This window comes from Salvelinus sp. IW2-2015, linkage group LG4q.1:29 (genome assembly GCF_002910315.2).
Source record: "Salvelinus sp. IW2-2015 linkage group LG4q.1:29, ASM291031v2, whole genome shotgun sequence".
NCBI lineage: Eukaryota > Metazoa > Chordata > Actinopteri > Salmoniformes > Salmonidae > Salvelinus > Salvelinus sp. IW2-2015.
Window position 1 is genome coordinate 51,370,171 of NC_036842.1, and position 17,060 is coordinate 51,387,230.

At 45.7% G+C, this 17,060-nt stretch overlaps 1 protein-coding gene across 1 annotated transcript in view; it reads left to right on the plus strand.

The window, feature by feature from the left end:
• Positions 1-16,771, plus strand: part of LOC111962118 (phosphatidylinositol 4-phosphate 3-kinase C2 domain-containing subunit alpha) — a 57,170-nt gene extending 40,399 nt beyond the window's left edge. Inside the window, exons 17-33 of the mRNA XM_023984952.1 lie at positions 167-260; positions 369-463; positions 6,174-6,354; positions 6,915-7,019; positions 7,939-8,031; positions 9,910-10,039; positions 10,169-10,305; positions 10,752-10,921; positions 11,381-11,537; positions 12,095-12,204; positions 12,739-12,946; positions 13,163-13,287; positions 13,632-13,749; positions 14,076-14,157; positions 14,541-14,650; positions 14,879-15,004; positions 15,188-16,771. Coding sequence (XP_023840720.1) covers positions 167-260; positions 369-463; positions 6,174-6,354; positions 6,915-7,019; positions 7,939-8,031; positions 9,910-10,039; positions 10,169-10,305; positions 10,752-10,921; positions 11,381-11,537; positions 12,095-12,204; positions 12,739-12,946; positions 13,163-13,287; positions 13,632-13,749; positions 14,076-14,157; positions 14,541-14,650; positions 14,879-15,004; positions 15,188-15,370 — 2,224 coding nt within the window. The 3' untranslated portion in view covers positions 15,371-16,771. The remainder of the gene's footprint in view (positions 1-166; positions 261-368; positions 464-6,173; positions 6,355-6,914; positions 7,020-7,938; positions 8,032-9,909; positions 10,040-10,168; positions 10,306-10,751; positions 10,922-11,380; positions 11,538-12,094; positions 12,205-12,738; positions 12,947-13,162; positions 13,288-13,631; positions 13,750-14,075; positions 14,158-14,540; positions 14,651-14,878; positions 15,005-15,187) is intronic.
• Positions 16,772-17,060: the final 289 nt, after the last annotated feature.

Consider the following 17,060-nt stretch of genomic DNA (forward strand, 5'->3'; position numbering starts at 1 on the left):
TAAGTTTGAGTGTGCAAAGCTAGAGTTTAAGCAGTGGTCAATAGAAACCTGCGGTAGATAAGTCGTATGTGTAAAGTGGGAGGTGTGCGATTTGACGTTTACGTGAGTATGTAGGTTAAAGGTCACACTCAAGTTTGACCTGCCTGTCTTGGTCTCTGTCCTGCAGGTTTGCTGACACAGAGGTGAGGAGTGTGGCTGTCAGCTGGATCGAATCCAGCAGTGATGACGAGTTGGCCGACTACCTGCCTCAGCTAGTGCAGGTGAACAGTCTGTAGTACACACACACATACACAGGTAAACAATTTGTTAGTGACCCTGAATGCTTTTCTCAACCACTTATCCTTTTCGTGTCCTTGTCGCTCTCTCAGGCGCTGAAGTTTGAGTGTCACCTGAATAACGCCCTGGTGATATTCCTGCTGTCCAGAGCACAGGGCAACGTCAACATCACCCTTTACCTGTACTGGTGAGTCTCCACCGGGCCCTAAAATTAACACTGGCCACCAGCCAAATGCGGGTCAATTTTTGGCATTGGCGGGTAAGAATGTAGAATTCACCAGCCTTGTTGGCAGGTGGTCACGCTCAGGGATATACAGTGCGAGCAGCTCATAAAAATAGTCACGTATGGGCACAAGTGCAAGTTGTGATTTATAGCTAAATAAATGCTGCAGTAGCTGTTTTCAAAGTATTTCTGCCATTTTGTTTCATATCTGGTAATGTACAAAGAAATCAGAATCCTAACGTTATAGCTATCCCACCATGCGAAGCAACACTGCCTGTCTGAGGGTCTGTGAGCACTGTGAGTGAAGTACACATAAAAATGTGTTTTTGGATATAATGCGCACAGGCATATTAGTTGGTCTAATTTACCCGAAAGTGAGACTTTGTCTTTGTGTTTCTTGGCTATTTACATTATGTTCACAAGCTATGGTTGCTTGTCAATGTTTGAGTTTGCTTCCACTGCTAGCAAAAAGTGACTGTAGGCCTCTACTAGTGAGATTCTTACAGACACATTGACAACCGGAGTGGGTGGCCCTGTTACCAAGGTAACCTTAAAGGGACAGCTGAACATTTTTGTATGATATTTTGGTTTAAAGACTCAGGTCACAGAGTATTAAAGTATTAAATCAAACAATATCACTTCTTACTAGTAATACATTTCTTGTTTTAGAAGCATGCTAATCCATAATTTATATACCTGTCACAGTGGTTGATAGACTAAAAAGTTAGTTTTAAGCCCTGGTCTACACATACTGAGGAAACTAGTGGTATAGCATAGTATAAAGCAGGGACCTACTGAGGAAACTAGTGGTATAGCATAGTATAAAGCAGGGACCTACTGAGGAAACTAGGGGTATAGTATAAATCAGGGACCTACTGAGGAAACTAGTGGTATAGTATAAAGCAGGGACCTACTGAGGAAACTAGTGGTATAGCGTAGTATAAAGCAGGGACCTACTGAGGAAACTAGGGGTTTAGTATAAAGCAGGGACCTACTGAGGAAACTAGGGGCATATAGTATAAAGCAGGGACCTACTGAGGAAACTAGTGGTATAGTATAAAGCAGGGACCTACTGAGGAAACTAGGGGCATAGTATAAAGCAGGGACCTACTGAGGAAACTAGGGGCATATAGTATAAAGCAGGGACCTACTGAGGAAACTAGGGGCATATAGTATAAAGCAGGGACCTACTGAAGAAACTAGGAATATAGTATAAAGCAGGGACCTACTGAGGAAACTAGGGGCATAGTATAAAGCAGGGACCTACTGAGGAAACTAGGGGCATAGTATAAAGCAGGGACCTACTGAGGAAACTAGGGGTATAGTATAAAGCAGGGATCATCAACTAGACCCAATTTTTTGGGGGGGAGCCGATGGTCAGGGGGCCAGAACATAATTACAAATAATTTGTAGACCGCAAATTGGCCGCAAGAAGCCCAAACAGATTTAACATTTGACTAAAACATAAAACACATCATTTCAAACTTTGCTTACATTTGTATACAATCACATATCTATAATGTGTGGGATTAATTTGGAACAGATTTCCAAAATGAAAGTAACTTGGAGCTGTTTTCTTGGTGTTTTTACAGTCTTTTATGTACCAAGAAAATACAAATAAATAATTATTCAGAAAACTTGGTGGGGGGGGGGGGGGGGGGGGTAAATAAAATCACCACCAGTTGGAGATCTCTGGTATTTGATTTTAATTATTTATTAGTATCCCCATTCGCCGACGGCTAATCTTACTGGGGTCCGACACATAACGAAAAATACATTACAGACACACTTTACAATTTACATACACTGCTGTTCAAAAGTTTGGGGTCACTTAGAAATGTCCTTGTTTTTGAAAGAAAGACACATTTTTCCCCCCATAACAATAACATCAAATTGATCAGAAATACAGTGTTAATGTTGTAAATGACTATTGTAGCTGGAAACGGCTGATTTGTTTAATGAAATATCTACATATGCGTACTGAGGCCCATTATCAGCAACCATCACTCCTGTGTTCCAATGGCACGTTGTGTTAGCTAATCGAAGTTTATTCTTTTGAAAGGCTAATTGATCATTAGAAAACCCTTTTGCAATTATGTTAAAACACAGCTGAAAACAGTTGTTCTGATTAAAGAAGCAATAAAACTGGCCTTCTTTAGACTAGTTGAGTATCTGGAGCATCAGCAATTGTGGGTTCGATTACAGGCTCAAAATGGCCAGAAGCGAATACCTTTCTTCTGAAACTCATCAGTCTATTCTCGTTCTGAGAAATTAAGGCTATTCCATTCGAGAAATTGCCAAGAAACTGAAGATCTCGTACAACGCTGTGCACTACTCCCTTCACAGAACAGCGCAAACTCGCTCTAACCAGAGTAGAAAGAGGAGTAGGAGGCCCCGGTGCACAACCTAGCAAGAGGACAAGTACATTAGTGTCTAGTTTGAGAAACAGGCCTCACAAGTCCTCAACTGGCAGCTTCATTAAATAGTACCCGCAAAACACCAGTTTCAACGTCAACAGTGAAGAGACGACCCCGGGATGCAGACCTTCTAGGTAGAGTTGCAAAGAAAAAGCCATATCTCAGACTGGCCAATAAAAATCAAAGATTAAGATGGGCAAAAGAACACAGAAACTGGACGGAGAAACTCTGTCTAGAAGGCCAGCATCCTGGAGTCGCCGCTTCACTGTTGACATTGAGACTGTTTTGCGTGTGTGCCTTGAATTCTAAATAAAGCACAGACAGTGTCACCAGGAAAGCACCCCCACACCAATACACCTCCTTCATGCTTCACGGTGGGAACCACACATGCGGAGATCATCCGTTCACCTGTCTCATAAAGACATGGGGTTGGAACCAAAAATCGCAAATTTGGATTCATCAGACCAAAGGACAGATTTTCACCGGTCTAATGTCCATTGCTATTGTTTCTTGGCCCAAGCAAGTCTCTTCTTGTTGTTGGTGTCCTTTAGTAGTGGTTTCTTTGCAGCAATTCGACCATGAAGGCCTGATTCACGCAGTCTCCTGAGCAGTTGTTGAGATGTCTGGTACTTGAACTCTGTGACGCATTTTTTTGGGCTGCCATATCTGATGCTGGTAACTCTAATGAACTTATCCTCTGCAACAGAGGTAACTCTGGGTCTTCCTTCCCTGTGGCAGACCTTGTGAGAGCCAGTTTCATCATAGCGTAACACCTTTTTGGTTACTACATGATTTCATATGTGTTATTTCGTAGTTTTGATGTCGTCACTATTATTCTACAATGTGGAAAATATTTCTTTTTTTCTTTTTTTTTCTTTTAAAAATGTTATCCCCTTTTCTCCCCAATTTTCGTGGTATCCAATCGCTAGTAATTACTATCTTGTCTCATCGCTACAACTCCCGTACGGGCTCGGGAGAGACGAAGGTCGAAAGCCATGCGTCCTCCGAAGCACAACCCAACCAAGCCGCACTGCTTCTTAACACAGCGCGCCTCCAACCCGGAAGCCAGCCGCACCAATGTGTCGGAGGAAACACCGTGCACCCGCCCCCCTCGGTTAGCGCGCGCTGCGCCCGGCCCGCCACAGGAGTCGCTGGAGCGCGATGAGACAAGGATATCCCTACCGGCCAAACCCTCCCTAACCCGGACGACGCTAGGCCAATTGTGCGTCGCCCCATGGACCCCCCGGTCGCGGCCGGCTGCGACAGAGCCTGGGCGCGAACCCAGAGACTCTGGTGGCGCAGCTAGCACTGCGAAGCTCTAGACCACTGCGCCACCAGGGAGGCCCAAAATATTTCAAATAAAGAAAAACCCTGGAATGAGTAGGTGTCCAAACTTTTGACTGGTACTGTACATGTAATTTACAAGTCAAAAATGGATGTAGCAACTACAGATTGTCCCTTTTTAAGTCTATCACAAAAAGTGTGCGAGTTTGAGTATGTGTCCATTATTTATTTATTCATCAGCATGAATTAGATTGAGCAATAAAAGCCCCACTTTTATTCCATAGGCTGGGAATAAAAGTAAAATCTTGTTTTGTATTTAACGCCACTTTAAATGTGTACATGACACTGCAACAAAATTTCCCCATGGGGACAATAAAGTAAGTAAGTAAGTAAGTAAGGGATCCGCACTATGCAGCTGTTGCCAGAACGCATTTTTCACTGGCTGTCAACTGGTTTCCAAAAATAATGATTGATTGGCAGCTTAAACTTCTTGAATTCAAACATTTATTGGGTTCAAATACACATTTAAATTTGTGATCATTCATCCACAACATCCACAATCCGTAAGGCGCAAATAGCTAAATGAGAGAGCAGCAGTGTGATTCACATCAATAATAAGTGATATCCGTATCGCCGTAGTCTACAACACTGCTGTCATCCTGACCTCCAAGCGTTTATTCAAGTTGGATAATCTTTGGATGCCGACAGCAGTCCCACCATTGGAAGACAGCTTGGACTGTAGCCTACAAAAGCCTATTCCTGCTCTTTTCCCGCGATCCATCAAACCCATTTGGTGTGTCATCATAGTAGTCTCTGATTTGTGGTCAGACTTGCTCAGGTGGAAGAAACTTAAACTCACGCTTTTTTCAATGCTGATTTGAATGTCATTGAGAAAACAATGACAATTCTTTTTTCCGCAAACATCCTTTCTGAATTGAAGTAATCATCTACTTTTTCAAAAGTATCTGTAATCTGATTACAATATTTCTGCTGGTAATGTAATGGATTACAGTTAATGTTTTTTGTTGTTGTAATCACTTACATGTAATACGTTACTCCCCAACCCATAAACTCCCATGTATGGGCTTTCGAGTGGCGCAGTGGTCTAAGGCACTGCATCTCAGTGCTAGAGGCGTCACTACAGACCCTGGTTCGATTCCAGGCTGTATCACAACTGGCCGTGATGGGGAGTCCCGTAGGGCGGCGCACAATTGGTCCAGCGTCATCCGGGTTAGGGTTTGGCCGGGGTAGGCCATTGTAAATAAGAATTTGTTCTTAACTGACTTGCCTAGTTAAATAAAATAAAACCTGATGTCAGTACATACACACGACAAGTAGGTCACATGGGGGAGTGTCGTTGTGCCGTGAGGTGTTGCTTTATGTTTTTTTTTAAACCACATTTGCTGTTCACTTGCGTTTTATAAGAGGGAAGGGAGTTCCATGCACTCATGGCTCTGTATAATACTGTACGTTTCCTTGAATTTCTTCTGGACCTGGGGACTGTGAAAGTAGTGTTCTAGTAGTGTGTGTGTGTGTGTGTGTGTGTGTGTGTGTGTGTGTGTGTGTGTGTGTGTGTGTTTATAAAGCATAGTATATAGAATAGCATAGTTTGTGCATAGATATACTACAGCCTCTGCTAAGTGGTATAATGTAGACTTTTATGGAACAGGAGGTACCCGAAACTGATTTTTAAATGGGTGTCTAGGCTGGGAAACTTCATCCTTGTACTCCATAAACGCAAGGTCGCTGGTTCCCTCAAATGCTGCAATAGGTAGTCAGAAATATGAACTGAGACTTGTTCATTAGGGCACGGAATGGAAAACATTTGAAAGCATTTTGAAAAAGGGTTGTGTTCTTTCTTACAAGTCCGGGTAGTCCCTCCTGGTTTAAGTCAATTTTCTTCCGTTTTGTGCGTAATGAACACGACCCTGGTTTGTCCGATACCATTATCCTCCCCTCACTCTCCCCACCAGGCTACTGAGGGATGCGGTGCAGGACCCAGCGTTTGGCCGGAGGTACGACCAGGTGCTGGGGGCACTGCTTTGTCTGTGTGGGGCCGGCCTCCGGGCCGAGCTGGACAAACAGACCCGCTTGGTCACTCTGCTGGGGGCGCTGGCCGAGAAGGTCCGGCAGGCCGGGGGCTACGCACGACAGGTGAGAGGGCCAGGAGGCATTCGAGCACACACCGACAGACACACGCCAACAGATACACACACACACACACACACACACACACACACACACACACACACACACACACACACACACACACACACACACTACTAGAATACTATCTACTATATCTCACGAGCCTCTAAAAGGGCTTGATAACACTTTATTTTACGGTCTGCTGTTGGGGCGGCAGGTAGCCTAGTGGTTAGAGCGTTAGACTAGAAACTGAAAGGTTGCGAGATCGCATCCCCCAAGCTGACAAGGTCAAAATCAGTCATTCTGCCCCTGAACAAGGCAGTTAACCCACTGTTCCTAGGCCGTCATCGAAAATAAGAATGTGTTCTTAACTGACGTGCCTAGTTAAATGAAGGTAAAATACAAATAAAATCTTGTTTTTAGTTATGGTCCGGACGTCTTGTTTAACTACTTATGTTAATTTTGGTACCAGTTATTTACCAGTTATGTTTAAGTGCCCATTTTTTACGTCATAATTTCAACCGTGAAGGCTTGACATTAATTAAACTATTTGTGTGTGTGTGTAGGTGGTGCTCCAGGAAGGTCTGGAGAGGGTGCAGTCATTCTTCCAGAGGAACAGCTGCAGACTGCCCCTCAGCCCCAGCCTGGAGGCCAAACAACTCAACATCAAGGTACGTCCATTGTCCAACAATGGAGACAGTGACCCAAAGCACGACCAGCCTGGTCCCAGGTCTGTTTCCTATGGTCATTGTCATACAAGACGGCACAAACGGATCTGTTACCAGCTTAAAGTTTGACCATACACTCAACAAATGCCCATTTGACCATGGGTTTACTTGTTTGGTCCGTCACTTACTGGAGGCTGACATATCAACTGATCAGCATCATTTCCTCCATTTCAACAACAAATGGCCATTTCACTATGACCCATACTGTAGTTGTCCAAGTGGCTGATCAAGCTGTCATAACCTCCACCATCCAAATGCTAACTGGCACTTAACCTACAGGTCACTTCAATTACTTCCTAGTTACCCCCCCCACCACCTCTTGTAAGAGGCCATTGACTAGAATACACTATCTAGGCCTGTACATCTACTGTAAGTGTGTAAGAATGCAGGCATGCTCTTCCCTGTCCTCGACGGCTCCCCTTTTCCTTTCTGACTGAGCGTTGTGCTACGTCCGCACACCCCCGCCATGTTTCTCACAGCTGGGCAAGTGTGTGTGGGTGTGTGGATGCGTGTGTGCGTTTTGTATATGAGATGATCTGTATGTGTTGTTAGTGTGTGTTGTGCTCACCGGTGTATCTGACCCCAATCTCGTACCAGACAATCCAAGGCGATGCCCCCTCACTGAATAAAATCCTCCCCCCCTTTGTCTCCCAAAAGCAGGCCAGTGCTCCCATGGCCAAGGCAGGCTTGTATAACTAACCACAGGCACTCTCTCTTCTCTCTCCCCTTTCTATCCTCTCTCTCTTTCTTTTTCTCTCTCTCTTTTCTCTTTCTTTTTCTCTCTCTCCCTCTCTCCCTACTTTCTTTCTCCCCCCTCTCTCTACTCTTTCTCCCCTCTCTCGATCCCTCTCTCTGTGTACAGTCGTGCTCCTTCTTCAACTCCAATGCGGTGCCCCTGAAGCTGGCCCTGGTGAACGCTGACCCTCTGGGAGAGGAGATCAATGTCATGTTCAAGGTGGGAGGCTGGGCTGGGAGTGCAGTTTGGCCTTTTAAATCATAATAAATAAGAGGGGGGGACCTGATCCTAGATCAGCACTCCTAGACAGATTAGACTACTAGATTATTTTTCTGTGACGCCAGACTCAATGAAATATGCACTTCCAAGTTCCATGAACAAGCAATTTATCAGAGGTGTAATACTTAGTAGTCCTTGACATGTCACTGGAAATACCTCGACACATTTTCGAGCCGTTCTCTTCATGAATTAATGGACAGTTAGTCATTGCTTTGGGAGTGTTTGAAGCATGGAGGAATGCAGGAATACATTCTAAAGAGTTCCCTTGGTTTTGATTTGCTGCTTTAGGTGTCATTTTTTCCAACATAGAAAAGAGATCAGTTACTACACTCGTTTGCATCTTGTCTTTGGTTTCGTACTTAAAACAGCACCACCTGGTGGCATGACAATAACACAACATAGGGCTCTGTCAATAGAATGTGTAGGGAAGCCTTTACTTGACCAGACATTGACACATAGATGGAAAGAAACTCTGAATGAGAATAAAATAATATGTCTCTGTGGATGATAACTTAGGGGTGGCAGGTAGCCTAACGGTTAGAGCGTTAACCGAAAAATCTCAGAGCTGACAAGGTTAAAATCTGTTGATGTGCCCATGAGCAAGTCACTTAACCCTAATTGTTCCAGGGTCGCGTTGATAATGGCAGACCCTGGCTGCAACAAACACATTTCCATGTCACACATACATATTAATACGCATGAATACACGCTTGTACATCTGGGAAATAGGACAAATATAAGCACCCACCTAATTATAAATATTCTAACTAACGTGAGTCTTGGTCTGTGTGTGTCTGCCTGCGTGTGTGTGTGTCTGCCTGCGTGTGTGTGTGTGTCTGCTGGCGTGCTGTCTGCTGCGTGTGTGTGTGTGTCGCCTGCCTGCGTGTGTGTGTGTCTGCCTGCGTGTGTGTGTCGTGGCTGGTGTGTGGTGTCTGCCTGCGTGTTGTGTGTGTCTGCCTGCGTTGTGTGTGTGTGTCTGCCTGCGGTGTGTGTGTGGTGTCCTGCCTGCGTGTGTGTGTGTGTGTGTCTGCCTGGTGGTGTGTGTGTCGCTGCTGCGTGTGTCGGTGTGTCTGCCTGCGTGTGTGTTGTGTCTGCTGCGGTGTGTGTGTGTCTGCTGCTGTGTGTTCTGCCTGCGTGTGCTGTGTGTGTGTGTGTGTGTCTGCCTGCGTGTGTGTGTGTGTCTGCCTGCGTGTGTGTGTGTGTCTGCCTGTGTGGTGTGTGTGTGCCTGTGTGTGTGTCTGCTGCGTGTGTGTGTGTCTGCCTGCGTGTGTGTGTGTCTGCCTGCGTGTGTGTGTGTCTGCCTCGTGCTGTCTGCGTGCGTGCTGTGTGTCTGCCTGCGTGGTGTGTCTGCGTGCGTGGTGTTGTCGTGCTGTGCGTGCGTGCGTGTGTGTGTGTCTGCCTGCGTGCGTGCGTGGTTGTGTGTGTCTGCCTGCGTGCGTGCGTCGTGTGTGTGTGCCTGCGTGCGTGTGTGTGTGTGTCTGCCTGCGTGCGTCTGCCTGCGTGCGTGTGTGTGTCCTGCCTGCGTGCGTGTGTGTGTCTGCCTGCGTGGTGTTGTGTGTGTTCCGCCTGCGTGTGTGGTGTGTCTGCCTTGCGTGTGTGTCTGCCTGCGTGTGTGTGTGTGTCTGCCTGCGTGTGTGTGTCTTGCCTGCGGTGTTGTGTGTCTGCCTGCCTGCGTGTGTCTGCCTGCCTGTGTGTGTGTCTGCCTGCCTGTGCGTGCGTGTCTGCCTGTGTGCGTGCGTGTCTGCCTGCATGCGTGCGTGTCTGCCTACCTGCCTGCGTTTCTGCCTGCCTACCTGCCTGCGTGTCTATGTGTGTTAGGTGGGAGAGGACCTGCGGCAGGACATGCTGGCTCTGCAGATGATCCGGATTATGGACCGCATCTGGCTTCAGGAGGGACTGGACCTGCGCATAGTCAACTTCAAATGCATCTCCACTGGCAAAGACAAAGGCACTAATACACACTAGAATTCACAACATACACATCCGGTTTACTAATTGTAATTCAATGCGTACTCATGCCGTGTCTGTAGTTGTGACGGAGTGTGTGTGTTGTGGTGCTGTGTGTGTGTATTGCCAGGTATGGTGGAGCTGGTGCCGTCCTCAGACACACTGAGGAAGATCCAGGTGGAGTACGGCGTGACGGGCTCCTTCAAGGACAAGCCCCTGGCAGAGTGGCTCCGCAAGTACAACCCTGCTGAGGATGAGTACGAGAAGGTAACTGTCTGACCTCTAAGCTTGACCCTTTAATCTTTGGACCCAGACTCCGACAGAGGATGAGGTTGAGAAGATGAACAAGTGGCGATATTATGATCTGTTTATTTCTCGTCTGCCTGCAATGTGCATGTTACACACAGGTTTTTCCTTTATCACTGCACTAATTGGCTGAGAAGTCCCAATTTCAGTATGCAGATCTCTAGTGATGATTCAGCTTATTAGAGGGAGAACCAAATACTGTAGGACTTTTTACACTGCGCTGAATCGAGCCAAGTCAAACTGAGCTGTACTGAGCCGGCCCGGTTACACATCCACCAGAGTTGCTGGGATCTTGCTGAAGAGTACAATGTTAAAAGAAAATATCTATGCCAGCGCAGTCTGGTTTGGGTCTGCACGATAGTGTGAAAATGGTATGTGTGTCTCACTCCTCCTCTCTGCCCCTTGAGGCGTCGGAGAACTTCATCTACTCGTGTGCGGGCTGCTGCGTGGCCACCTACGTGCTGGGTATCTGCGACCGCCACAACGACAACATCATGCTGCGCTCCACCGGTCACATGTTCCACATCGACTTCGGCAAGTTCCTGGGCCACGCCCAGATGTTCGGCAGCTTCAAAAGGTAAGCGCTGTTGCCTGGGGTGGTCTAGCAGTCTAAACATCTGCCTCCAATGCTAGCATGGGTTCAAATCTGACCCACTGCTCCTCCAGCGCACTCTCTCCCCTACCTTTTAACTGTTTCTCGCTAACCTATTCCCTCTCTTTAGTAAAAGTCAAATGTTTCCTCAGTACTAGGAGTAAAGCTTTATTGACCTGTAATGAGAAAATGTAAAGATACCATTTGTGCACTGTGCTTGCGCTCCAGACGGTGCCTGAGTGTCTGCTGGTTTTGGTCAAGTCTTTCAAATCAGTGTTCTGATTCAGACCTGTGCCAGACAACGTGTCATGTAGCCTGGTTACGCCAGACCGAACGCTCCCTATTTTAACCAGGCTACATGACACGTGCGTTTTTTTAAATTCTCCGTCTCCCATGTTTTAGTAAGCTTTTCTCTTTCTCTCTCTCCCCTGCCCCTTCTCCCAGGGACCGTGCTCCATTCGTGCTGACCTCTGACATGGCCTACGTGATCAACGGGGGGGAGAGGCCCACCAGTCGCTTCCAGCTGTTTGTGGACCTGTGCTCCCAGGCCTACAACCTCATCCGTAAACACTCAGGCCTCTTCCTCAACCTGCTCTCACTGGTAAGATAAGGCTCTTCAGTCAAGTCCTAGTCCTGGTTCCAGATCAGTTTGTGCTACCGCTATGGTTGTTGTCATGGTAAACATGACCATAGGAGTGGGCAAGACGGCACAAACAGTTGACGTGGAATAACTGCATTGGCCTTTTCTAGGAATTCACCTGGCATTTAAGCTTGGCATCACAAATAATTCACAAAAATGGAAACCAAGGTGCACAGGACCACTGTCAGATAGATAGATGGGGCACAAAGCGTGTTTCTAAATCGTTTTTTTTTTCTCAAAGTGTGACGTCAACTTGATGAGTTACTTTGGTGTTGCCTGGGTAATGCCCTTTGTTAGGCCTTGGTGATGGCCCTCTTCTTGGTCTAAGGAATTTATTGAGTGTACCGTAGCGATTCAAATGCTCTATTCTAGCCTCGTGAATCAAAGCTCCCTTGTTACAGTATGACCTTCTCTAAGTCATCGGTTTCTAATAGTCTTTTGTTAGTAAATCCTTTCGCTGTACATTAATGGATTGTAATTGTGTGTGTGTGTCTTTGTATGTGTGCGCAATTTGACAGATGACGTTGTCAGGCCTACCAGAGCTTACTGGAGCTCAGGACCTTAAGTACGTGTATGACGCGCTGCAGCCCCAGACCACCGACGCTGAGGCCACCATCTTCTTCACCAGGTACTGTCTGTAAAAGTGTGTTGTTTTTCCACCAAGTCTTTTATGAATAGCTTTGAACATGGTGCACCGCTCCTCTCTGAGCCCCTGCCACAGTCGTTATTCAGCCTCCCAATGCAAAAGGCACAAGAATACGTCCTCAAGCCTTACTATGTTTAGTAGCTTGAATGGCTTACGCTTGAACGACCGATGTGAAAAGGCGACCAGGAGCCACAAATGAAATATAACTTTTATTTTATTATTGCGTTTCAGCAGTGATAATGAATGCAGCGCTATAATTGATTTGCAACTAACGACTGCCCCACCATGCCCAGCTGGTGGCAGAACAATGTCATCACGAACGCCATAGAACTCCCAGTTGCAATCCTAAAACATTCATGTGAAATGCTACTATTTATCAATTTCTTCTTCCATTTACCTCCAGTCTCTTTTCGGTCATTTTCACAGAGGCAAAGCAGGAAACACAACTAATAGTGTATCATTCAAAAAACATACTCCCTTTGTCTTCACTCTCCCGCCCTCCCTCCCTCCCTCCAGGTTGATTGAGACCAGCCTGGGCAGCGTGGCCACCAAGTTCAACTTCTTCATCCACAACCTGGCCCAGATGCGCTTCTCAGGCCTGCCGTCCAACGGCGAGCCCATCCTCTCCTTCTCCCCCAAGACCTACACGCTGAAGCAGGAGGGACGCATCCGCGACGCCTCCATCTTCTCCTTCCAGAAGAGATACAACCCCGACAAGCACTACGTGAGTCTCCAACCATAGATGTACATGTGTTCATTGGTCTCACTGCTGCACTGACCGGGCAAAGCTGCCCTATAGGGATACCAGAAGAACACATATCTGGCATATCAAGAGTTTGAATAAATCTACATATCGAGAAGTCATAACATGAATGTCATTCTAAACAAGATAAGCTAAAACCCTATTTTTTTCCTCCCCCTCGTCTTCCTCCTCCTGTAGACGTATGTGGTGAGACTCCTGCGAGAGGGGCAGAGCGAGGCCCAGTTTCTCTTACGCACCTTCGACGAGTTCCAGGAGCTCCACAACAAACTGTGCATCCTCTTCCCTCTGTGGAAGCTGCCAGGGTACGCACACACGTGCACACGCACATTTTGGGAGAACCCACATTTTGTAGGTGTTGCTCATAGTACCTGAAGCTGTTTGGAAGTGGCATAGCAGCACCCTGTTCCCAAAAACACTTTGAAAGTATGCCATATATTACCTTAGAAAGCCAAAGGTAACCTCAGATTTTACAACAACAGTAATAATATTGAGAACGATTAGCATTTTTTTGGGTGCTTTAACTCGAAGAGCCTTACATTGTATGTGGGTGAAGCTTCCCTTCCACCCCCAAAAGTGTATCCCACACTTCTACTACAAATGCACCTCTTCTTGTTAGTGCACTAAACTTTCCCCGTCCCCTCCCTAGGTTCCCTAATAGGATGGTGCTGGGCCGTACACACATCAAGGACGTGGCGGCCAAGAGGAAGATTGAGCTCAACAGCTATGTCTACAACCTGTTGAGGAGCTCCACAGAGGTCACCCAGGTGATTGACACACACACACACACACACACACACACACACACACACACACACACACACACACACACACACAGTTATAAAAGCCCAACACACTCCATTTTCACTCATTATTTTGGTCACATTTTAGGATAGTCCATCTGTATGTGCTCTACAGAGGGTCCTACTATCCGTTTGATAAGAAATTGCTTCCTACGGTTAGGGTTAAGTTTAGGGTTAGGATAAGGGTTAAGGTGGGTTAGAGTTAGTAGAAAGGTTACTGATTAGTCCATTTGTAGATGCTCTACAGAGTATCCAAATAAAGGGTTCCCAATATTTTCTCTCTCTATCAGTGTGATCTTATCTATACATTCTTCCATCCGATCGCGAGAGACGACAAGACGGAAGGATTCGAGGCGATGTCCAAAGCACCAGGTAAATCTGAGTCCTATTGTGTATATGTCAAATCACATTTTATTTGTCAAATGCGCCGAATACAACAGGTGTAGTAGACCTTACTGTGAAATTCTTCCTTACAAGCCCTTAACCGACAATGCAGTTAAGAAAATATTTACTAAATAAACGTGCGGGGTTACAGGTTAGTCAAAGTAATTGAGGTAATATGTACATGTAGGTAGAGGTAAAGTGACTATACATAGATAATAAACAGAGAGTTGCAGCAGCGTAAAAATAAATAAAGGGGGGAGGGGGTAAATACAAAAATAGTCCGGGTAGCCATTTGATTTGATATGTATAGCCATTTGATATGTATAGCCATTGTCGCAGCTACAGTTTTGAAAGAGTTAATTGTCCTGCAGATGCGCCACCATTGAGTCCCACCTTAGGCAGAGTGGAGGGGGAGGTGAAGCTGTCTGTTTCCTACAGGAACAGCACACTCTTCATCATGGTCATGCACATCCGAGACCTGGTGAGTAGGGTGGCTCACAGGGCCCAATCCTAACTAGCGCACAACTCAAATTTTTGGAAGTATAATTAATTGATACCTGTATCCTTAGCCCTACATATCTCAAGGGCCATTTATTTGCCCCTGATGGGATAAATACAAATGTATGGATTGAATTACATATGTGAATCCTCAGTTTGGCCTTAGTTAATGCTCCACTAAGCATGCCCATGTCCATCTGCCTGCTTATAGGTATCTGAGGAGGGGACAGACCCTAACCCTTATGTGAAAACCTACCTGCTCCCAGACCCCCACAAAACCTCCAAGTGCAAAACAAAGATATCCAGGAAGACCAGGAACCCCACTTTCAACGAAATGGTGAGTGAAATCAGTGTGGCACATTTTCATTAGGCCACCATAGAAAATTGTCATAGCTAACGGCTTTGTGTCCTGCCCGACTGTCACTTTGTAACTGTTCTCCTCATATGTCTTTGTGACGAATGCTAACTAATACAAATTGCTGCCAACTCGTGTTAACTGCTTTGACTACCTCCTCCTTAGCTGGTGTACAGTGGCTACAGCAAGGAGACCCTTGGGCTGCGGGAGCTACAACTGAGCGTGCTTAGTGCCGAGTCGCTGAGAGAGAACTGCTACCTGGGCGGCGTCACGCTCAAACTCAAGGACTTCGACCTCAGCAAGGAGACGGTCAATTGGTACAAGCTGACCGCCGTGCCCTACTTCTAGACGACTCCACCTGGGAACAACTCCACTTCTCACCTCTTCAAAAACTCCAGAGATACACCCATATAAGGGCAACGGAACTGGCCACCCCCAGGGGGGGTGCTTCTAAACTCCACCCCCTTCCTCCTCAAGCTCACCTCATTCCCAACCTCTCTTTGACCCTGTCCAGAAACCCCTCCTACCCCCGAAGGCCGTTCATGTAGATCCTAAAGAATTATAAGCAATATGGTTGTAGCACCGACCTTTCAGATCTACACAAGTGCCTAAGGGATAGAGGCTAGCGGTTGTTTCTGGGTGTGGGGCCTTTCTCTCACTAATCATGGTTGTTTTCTCATCGTAGCAAACAATCTCCACTTATTTTGTTTGTTCCTAAACTATAACACGAGAGCTGTAATGTTTTGTACATTTTGACATTAGAGGACCAAAATGGCTTACTTTCAGAAGAGTATATATAGATTGACACATTTATTTTTTAAAAAGGGGCTCATTTTTACATTTAACTTTTTTCTACGTAGACAAATAGGAAGCGTCTGGTTTCCTGCTAAGCTAGCTGAGAATGTCTGGGGATGTGTCCGTCTCAAACCAGACTCCAGGAAAGAGAGTGATCTTGTGTTTCCCAATCACGTGCCAAAAGAACTGATGATGATGGCAAACCACTCTTCCAAAGGGGAACCGAACAGGGTGCCTTGTTTGTGTTCACAATCTCTACTACGCTCCACTTTAACCTTATCACAGTATATTTGATACAAATTGTGATACCCCAATTGAAAAAGAAATCTATTCTGTCAAATAATGTCAACAGTTCTTCCACTGTGAGCAGGGTTCAGGACGAGCATCAGGACTAGCATCAGTGTTGGAACGATCAGCTCCAACTTGTCTGCACACCACCATGTCTTTTTAATGGTAATTACTTGACTCCTTTTCGGGATTTGTATCACGAACACTCTTGTCGTGCATTTGATGGTGTAGGATAAGGTTGCCTCTAAACACTGATCTAAGGTCAGATGTTATATTGCCACCTATTTGTTTAAGGGTAGAATTTGGGGTGGGGTAAGCTGATCCTAGATCTGTGCTGTAGGGGTAACTTGACCTGGAGCCATATGGACAAAAAAAAGGGAAAGACATCCAGGGCAAGAGATACGCTGCTTCCTCTGAGCCAACTACAAAACTAAAGATGAAATAATGAATTTATCCTGGAGGGGTTTTAAAGAGAATATCAACAAAGACAAATAGTGACTTGATCCACTATTTTAATGACTGTAAAAATAAAATAAAAACATGCTGAGTTTGTATTATTAACATGGCCAGTTATTTATTCTTAATTGGTTACCTTAACCCGAATGAATCGGTGTGTACTGTAATCCCTTCTTTCCTAAAGCAAATTAAATGTTTTTTGAACAAAGACTGACGTTCATTGTTTTTTTGTTTATGTTGGCAAAGGGCCAATCGAATCAGTGATATTGATTGTCATTGATCATTGTATTTCTATGCACCTGATGGTCTCTTTTTCAAATCAAATGTCATTTGTCACTAAACCGGCGCTGAATACAACCGGTTTAGACCTAAAAGTGAAATGCTTACTAATGTTGATAAAACGTTTACTGGAGACAGGAGAACAAGTGGAGACATAGGACGAGGTGGATAATTGTATAATAAGGCAGGTTTATTCAAGTGTAAAAATATTAGGCAAAGC